Source organism: Miscanthus floridulus, chromosome 18 (assembly GCF_019320115.1).
Source record: "Miscanthus floridulus cultivar M001 chromosome 18, ASM1932011v1, whole genome shotgun sequence".
NCBI classification, from domain to species: Eukaryota; Viridiplantae; Streptophyta; class Magnoliopsida; order Poales; family Poaceae; genus Miscanthus; species Miscanthus floridulus.
The window spans coordinates 130,125,027-130,133,230 of record NC_089597.1 but is presented as its reverse complement, the minus strand read 5'-3'; the positions used below and the strand labels follow the sequence as shown (position 1 = coordinate 130,133,230).

The window sequence follows — 8,204 nt, the reverse complement described above, 5'->3', positions numbered from 1 at the left end:
CACATGGTGCGCTCTGTGTTAGATTTCCTCGTATACAACTGTGTGGTGTGGGCTGAAGAGAAGAGAGACGCTGCTGCTGGGACCATCCATACCCTACTGGGACTTCTGGCGGCGTCGCCTCCTGCTCGTGGACTATGGTTATGATGATGACTGATGGCGCTGCCCTCATTGCGGCCGACGACCCACCCCGATTAAGTCGGATCGACGCCCATCGGATGCCATGGAGAGCGCCCGCCTCGCGCGGCAACCAACAGTTGCAGCGCCGAGGTGATCAGAGGCAGAGTGACACGCTTGCCAGTTCCAGTCCCAGTCCCAGTCCCAGTCTCAGGCTGCTGCTGCCAACACCCACCCACCCCACCTGCGTCCCCATCTCGACCGGTTCAGCGTCTTTCTTTTCTTAATTACTTGCGCAAGCCTGTCATTCTTTTACTTCCTTAACCCCATTCATCTTGTCCTGATGGCAACTCATTCCATCTACCACTACTATACTAAACATACTCCTATACATTAGCACGCACGGTCACCGTCTTCCTTGTATTAGATATTAGTACGACTACGAAAAGCAAAACAAAGCAAAGGCGTCTGGCCTGGGACTTGGACAAGAAAACTACAAAAATTGGAGTCTAGATTGAGCACCTTTACAAGGTTCAGATGGATCTGCAGTGGACGACGATCCGTCCACGGGACAGGTAGGGGGGTTGTTCATTCCTCGCAGCATTAGCCATGAGCAATCAGTTAGCTGAAGATGCGGTTGGCTGCTTTATTAGGATTCAGGATAGGGCCATTACAAATTCGGTCAGGATGCTTTATTTCCATAATGAGCCTATATTTGATATATAAATGTTAACCGTTTGTTATAAATCTAGTTAAGTTTGGAATCATTTGCCTCATAGACAGGTGAGACTTCCATTAAAGACGGTACGAGTATTGAACTGTTAGCTCATCAGAAGATATTATAGAAGAAAAAAACGGGTTGGGCAGACAAACGGCTGGACACCGTCTTTGTCTGCGTAGCACTCCGTATATATATATACAAAAACTACTAGGGGTCAAATACGTCCATCAATGACGCTTTCCCCGCCGGCATCCTCTCCTCTATCCCTCTCTCTCCTGCAAAGGAGCGAGTGGCCGGCTAGTCAGCTTTGTCATGGTCCCCAGCCCAACCTCCCCCGCGGTCGCCGTGCAGAGCGCCAAGAGATACGACAACCGCCACTGATCTGCTTCCGTGGTGAAATCTTTTACCGCCCACAGAAAACGAAGTCCATCCATGGACCACGGTCATGGAACCAACGGGAGCAGCAAGCAAAACGGGAGATTGCGAAAGCGACCCTCCATGCTTGGATTGGACAGAGAGAGAAAGGAGAGGGCCCAAGATCAACAAGAAGCAACAAAGTTTGGAGCCTCCGCGAGTCCCAATCAGCGTCCCGTGATAGCGATCATTACAGATGATGATGAACAGATGAAGCATGGAATGGAGGGAAGGGGGTTTTCCTCTTCCGCTCCCTCCTCTGGATTTCATTTGGCGGCCGGAACTCTAGTGCTTGGTAGTAGTTGTATCAGAATGTGACAGCAAGAGAAAAAGGAAGAGCAGAATTTTGTGGTGGCACTCTAGTGCCTCATTGTTTCCTGTCTGTTCTACTTCTACTCTACAAATACATTTCTTTGCTTCATTGGCTGGTTGCAGTGTCCGTCCACCGGCAATGGCGAATTGGCAATACATACTGATACAGATCATAAGCTGGACTGAACATTTCAGCAACACACATGCCCTTCCTTCCTTGATACCTCCACAATATGAGCTAACATTATATACCCACAACACAACGAACATAACAGAACAGAGGAGCTGAATGAAGAACATTATATATAGATATATCCAAAAAGAGAGGGAATCGCCAAAGGCATTTCTGATCAATCATTGGAAAGGCAGCGAGCTTTGCTCTTGTTAATTAATAAATATAGGAGAAAGATTCAGCAGCACAGGGCAACCTTTGCATCCTGCATGATGCTAGGACGGACGGACACACACAGCTAACATGGATAGATCGAAGTGGGTTATGATGGGGAGATGGATTGCAAAAAGGCCTCCCAAATCTTTGCCGGCCTCTGCCCTGCCTGCCTTTTCTGCTACTGGACCTGAACTGATACTACTGCTGCTCCTTGCTACCACCGCTACTAGCGCTGCTTAAGCTTAATTTATTGCTGCCTCCTGCTCCTCCTCTTCTTCGTCCTCCTCCAGCCACGCCATGCCCTCTACAAGCAGCCTCCGCCGTAGCCAGCCTTCTTGAACAGCTCCTGCTTTATCGCGTCCGTGCTGATCATGTCCCTCTGCATCTGCGGCATTGTTGTCAGCGAAAAATTGTCAGCTTTTCTTTACCTCCAGCAACCATTCAAGAAGCAAACTTGATGCATTGCATTGCATCCAATTTGACGGAGGAGTATGTAATGTATGGCCGCGAACCAATGGATGGATGGACAGGCAGTGGTCACTACCTCGGAGCAGGAGGCGTGCATGCCGAAGTCATTGAAGCAGCTGATGACGCACTGCTGGATGTCGAGCCCTAGTGTATCCAGCGTGCTCACCGTGGACAGCAGCAGCCCCGGCTTGGCGGCGCAGTAGATCTCCACCCGGGTGTCGCCGCCCTCCTTCCGCTCCACGTCGAACTGCACGAGGCATCACGTACATAGCAGCAGCATCTCAGCCTCGCCTCACATTTCCCTTCCCCCAATCGCAGCAGCAGCATCAGCAGCTAGAAAAATCGTTTCTTCACGTACCTTGGGGGTGTTCCTGGCCACCATCTCGTTGGGGTTGAGCTCCCGGAAGACGCTGAGCATGCCCGGCGCCTCCTGCTGCTGCTGGTCGATCTCCTCCTGCAGCAGCTTGATCCTCTCCAGCAGCTCCTTCATGTAGTCGATCGTGTCGCCCAGGATCGACGTGCGGTCCATCTGCGCACCACGACGCACATTTCATCTCTCATCAGCCCAGCCGCCATAGATAGATAGATAGATAGATTGTTTGCTTGCTGTTACTGCAAATGTCCTTTCTTGGCCGAGGACAAGAACCAAGAAAAAGGAGAGATTTTTTTTTTTTTTGGTCCTTCTCACCTTGCTGATCTTGGGCACGACGGAGCGCAGCATGGAGAGGCGGTCGTTGAGGCGCTTGCGGCGGCGGCGCTCGGCCATCAGGTTCTTGGACGGCATCCCCTCGACCCTCTTCTTCTTGGACGCCGGGGCCGGCGGCGGCGCGACACCGGGGCCAGGGCCGAACGCGCCGCCACTCTCCCCCAGGCCAGGCTCCACCTTGCAGACCCCGAGGCCCGCGGTGACGCCGCCGACGCCGACGCCGTCCACCAGCGCCGCCGCCGCCTGGGGCTCGACGACGTCAAGGAACCCCATCTCGCCGCCGTAGTCACCGGCATTGGTCCCGCCGAACGCCGCGGCGGCGCCGTAGACCTCGCTGAGGCAGTCGAAGCCGGGCGCCGGCTGCGGCTGCGGCTGCGGCTGGGCGTAGGAGGCGGTGAATGTGGGGAGGACGCTGACGGTGGGCACCTGGTGGTGGCGGTCCTGGAAGGAGCAGTCCATGGCCGCCACCGGGGAGAAGTCCCCCATGGCATTGCAGTCCCAGCCGTCCCTCCGCAGGGAGAGGATCTCCTCCAGGAAGGCCTGCTCTTCCAGCTCCATCGCCGCCGCCGCCGCTTTCTCCTCGAACTCGAAGAATGCGAGAGGGTAAGCACAGAAAGAGGTGGTGGCGGCTATGGCTTGTGAGGAGGAGGAAGGTGTGGTGGTGGGGAGAGGGAGAGCGATGGATGCCAATGCCATGGGTGAGGGAAAGGGTGAGGGGAGACGGGATTAATATATGGGGAATGGAAGGGGGACAATTATTCCCTATGATAAACGGTGAACAGTGGCATTAAGGTAGGTTTGAGTTGAGGGCTCACATGTCATTAGGGGAGAGAGGAGGGAGCTACTAGTGTTGATGGGATTGGATTGCAAAGGAAAAGAACCATGCTGTTGCTGCTGTGCCTTCTCAGTTCTCACTACACTACTTGATGGTTAGTATGCTTGTATTGTGTTAGTTCACATTCATTCATCCATCCATCCATTTGTCTGTTTGTTTAATTAATTAATCCATGGGTTTTGCTGTTGATTAAGTGTGGTCTGTACTGCTAGTACCAGTAGAATGCAGAGAGGCCCCCAATCTGTTTTTTTGTTGTATTGTGACTTGTGAACCCTAGGGCAGAATAACAGTGATAGGCTCCAGGATTCGTCCTGCTGGATAAAAGCTCTGTCTTGTGATCCCATCACTCATTCATCAGTTGTTCTTGTTCGTTTTGGTTTCGGTCAGGAATTATCAGTCAGTCAGTATTTTTCTTTTACAACGTACCAGCATCAGTTAAATTTATCGGTCTAGAAACCAATCAACGAACACGCTGACTATTTATAGAGTACTATTTTAGTAATTAGTGTCATCTATGAATAATAGGCAAAGAGGTACTATGATGACTGATGCGTCTCTCCTGGACATAAATAAATGTAATGCTAATTGCTGTCAGTAGCATCGAGAGGACGAGAAGTCGAGAACTACACCAGTGCACCACCCTGTGTGTGATTCTGTTCTTGGATTAGAAATATTTGTTCCTCAATACCAGTCTGAAAAATGCACAACTCATCAAGCCATGAGTACTAATCACTCAATTGGAGCTAAATCTGTGAACAACCTGCTGATACGTCCAGAACTCCAGAAGAGATAATGGCACTTTAGTTAACTGCTAGTAGCATCATCAAGCTATGCTGCGGATACACCAGAGGGATAGAGTTTAGTATACTAAAAAAAAAAAACTAAGGCTATCTCCAACAACAACAACCAAAATACAAGACTTATTTATTTTTGAATAACGTTATAGTTAAAAGGTTCAATACATATTTGGCATCTTCTCCAACAACAAGACCAAAAAGAGAATTCTTTCTGCAAATAAGTTTTTAGGAGAGAGGGTGTCCATATTTAAGTTATGCCTCTCAGGCAACCCAAAATATGTCTTCCATATAGGTACTCTGTTGGAGACTGATTTTGAGTATCTTACTACATATTTTAAATTTAGATGTTCATATAAATTTTTTATTGAAGACACTCTAAACAACAAGGAAGTCAGTAGCAGCTAGGATCCAAAACCATCTTTCTGGACGCCACGGGCACATACTTTGAAAGGCTCAACAACACTCATGACTCTTCAGGCAGAGGGCATTCAGATTCAGAGGCAGGACAGGACAGGCTCCACACAGACGGCTTCGGGGGTGTTTAGATCCCATCCAGTTTAGAAAATGGGCACTGTAGCACTTTCGTTTGTATTTGACAAAAATTGTCTAATTATGGACTATTTAGGCTTAAAAGATTCGTCTCGTCAATTACGGGCAAACTGTGCAATTAGTTATTCTTTTTACCTATATTTATTGCTCCATGCATGTGCCGCAAGATTCGATGTGACGGGGAATCTTGGAAAATTTTGGATTTTGGGTGGGATCTAAACACCCCCTTAGTTCATAGACCGATAAATCCGGTGCTGATTTTGTTGTGTGAGAAAAGCAATATTAACTGACTGAGGGGGTGTTTGGTTACTACAGGGAAATTTTAGTCCCTGTCCCATCAGATGTTTGGACACATGCATGAAGTATTAAATATAGACGAAAAAAATAACTAATTGCACAGATTGTGGCTAATTTACGAGACGAATTTTTTAAGCCTAATTAGTCTATGATTTGACAATGTTGTGCTACAGTAAATATATGCTAATGACGGATTAATTAGGCTTAATAAATTCGTCTCGTAAATTAGTCTCCATCTATGTAATTAGTTTTATAATTAACTCATATTTAGTTCTCCTAAATAACATCCGAACGTCCGATGTGACATGGACTAAAATTTAGTCCATGGAATAAAAACCTCCTAATAAGGTCTGATCGAAATCAACGAGCGAAAAGCCTGTAACTCTTTAGGCCACACCCACACCCACTTCGGTGTTCCTCTTCCTCCTCGTTGTCATGCCAGTTGATTGAATGAAATGAAATGAAATGGATTGATTTCTGTGCCAAACATTTTCTTTAATCACCACTACTAGTACTAGGAGCAGTATTGATTGATAGTCTGTCGAGTAGTACTACACTACTATGTACTACTCTTTTGGAGTATTATGTACTGTATAAGTATATTGTATGTACACTTGCGACTATACATGTTACATGCTCCTACATACGTACTCTCTCCATACTAAAAAAAAAATCGTTTTGGACAGTGACACGGTCTCCAAAGTATTACTTTGACTTCTTATTTTTATAAAAATATTTATCAAAAAGTGATATATGTATATTTTTATGAAAGTATTTTTCAAGACAAATCTATTTATATGGCTTTCACATTTTCAAACTCATACATTCCCAATATTTGACCTAAGCCTTCTCCAAAAACAACTTTATTTATTTTTAGTACGGAGGGAGTACCGGCATATGGGGTTAGATTCTTTACGGTGTGTAGAGCATCATGAGTATACAGTTTTACATAGTGCTCTGGTTCCAAATTGCAAGGAGAGGATATTTGAATGTGACCAAATCTTTACTCCTCTCCAAACAATGCCTAGTTGAGAGGAACACCGGGGGTAGAATGATTAGGCTTGAGATCAGATCAGATCAAATCAAATCAAGCCTCCCCGGCCTCAGAAGATCCCGTGGGGTGTGGGACCCGCAGGTTTGACCCACTCATCTCCTGCATTGGCATGCAGACGGGTGGCCCACAAGGAGGCCCCCCCGCCCCCGCGTTGGAGCCCCACGCATGGGCCTTTCTGAGTTGAAGGGTACTGGGTACACCTGTGATTCTGAGCCTGTCTGGGAAGGCTTGTAGGGCCTCCGGCTCCCCTAAACAGCTACGGCAGGAGAAAGCCGTTCTTCTCTCTCCGTGACTGAAATAAACTACGACAGCCTCAAGAAGCCACGTTTTGTAGCTCCTCCCCCTCCGCCTCCGCCTCCGCCTCCTATGTCACTGTAGTATGCACCTCCCCCTCCGCCTCCGCCTCCGCCTCCGCCTCCTATGTCACTGTAGTATGCAGACGGAGGGCCTGTTCGCCGGTCGGTGCTGATGTTGGTTTAGACTAGTTGGTGCTGGTTTTTTTAAGAGGTAAATACTGTTGATTGACTGATTTGAACTGGCTAAAATCAGCAAACGAACAGGCTGGGAGTCAGAGAACCCTGCCAGAGAGTGCCTCTGTCCTCACTGCTCAGCGATCAGCATGCATTGCCCTCCACGTCAGAGCCTCTTGAAGAATCAAGCAACTGTTTATGATTCAACATAAGCTCGATCAACAATCAAATAATCTACTCCATCCGTTCTAAATTATAAAGTTTAGTTTAGTTTTAATGGTACGTCGATTCTTTCTAACTCGTAAAAGTTCTTACGTATGGGCCTGATCTAGTGGGAAAAACTTTATCTTTGTCCGTTTATTCTAATATGCTTTTACTCTTCTATTAGAATTTTTTAATAACATTGTTAGAAGTTGTGACACAATATGTTAAGTAATGTAATAATTGATATAACTTGACATATTTTTACTCACTTCTATCATTTAAAATTATGGTGGATTGACAATAATATGAATAAGTCCTATCAAGTTTACAAAAACTTCACTAGAAAATATCAAAATCAATATATGGGTTTTTTGTTTTGAGAATAACACAATACCACATAAACGTCCACAACACGTACGCACACTCATCACTATGAACACATGTATGCAAACCCTACTCCTATAAGCATCTCCAAAGAACTGAGCTAGCCAACAGATCTCGAGATTCACAAAGTCACCACGGACGCCTCGCCGTCGATGGGGCCGATTTTTTTTGTTTTTAGCCTTTTTTTAAGATTTTCACAAATACGCCCCTGACAGTATCCTTTCAAAAAATAGACCCTGACCTCGGCGCCGTGACAATTGGCGCCGAGCCTATACGTCTCGGCGCCAATTACTTTGGCGCCGAGGTCCAGGGTCATTTTCTGCGTGTCGTTGACGTAGCTACCTGCGTGGCGCGGATGTGGCATGAGCTCGGCGCCGTGGTAATTGGCGCCGAGCTATGAAAATTGACAAATTTTAATTTTTACCATGACTTGGATATTGAGAAATGTGGCTAACTCTAGAGAATTTATGACCGTGGCTAAGTCTAATTTT

At 46.9% G+C, this 8,204-nt stretch overlaps 1 protein-coding gene across 1 annotated transcript; it reads right to left on the bottom strand.

The window, feature by feature from the left end:
• Positions 1-1,915: 1,915 nt before the first annotated feature.
• Positions 1,916-3,844, bottom strand: LOC136521982 (transcription factor BHLH3-like). The gene is made up of 4 exons (XM_066515770.1): positions 3,106-3,844; positions 2,776-2,946; positions 2,494-2,664; positions 1,916-2,334 (listed from the first exon to the last, which is right to left on the bottom strand). Exons 1-4 carry the CDS (start codon positions 3,817-3,819, stop codon positions 2,254-2,256), a joined length of 1,137 nt encoding a protein of 378 aa, XP_066371867.1. The 5' UTR covers positions 3,820-3,844; the 3' UTR covers positions 1,916-2,253.
• Positions 3,845-8,204: the final 4,360 nt, after the last annotated feature.

Excerpts from the sequence above, each read along its gene's own strand:
- LOC136521982 (XM_066515770.1), bottom strand. The coding sequence starts at position 3,819 with ATGGCATTGGCATCCATCGCTCTCCCTCTCCCCACCACCACACCTTCC. Across the intron at positions 2,947-3,105 it reads TCGTGCCCAAGATCAGCAAG|ATGGACCGCACGTCGATCCT; the intron begins GTGAGAAGGACC and ends CGTGGTGCGCAG. Across the intron at positions 2,665-2,775 it reads TGGCCAGGAACACCCCCAAG|TTCGACGTGGAGCGGAAGGA; the intron begins GTACGTGAAGAA and ends TGCCTCGTGCAG.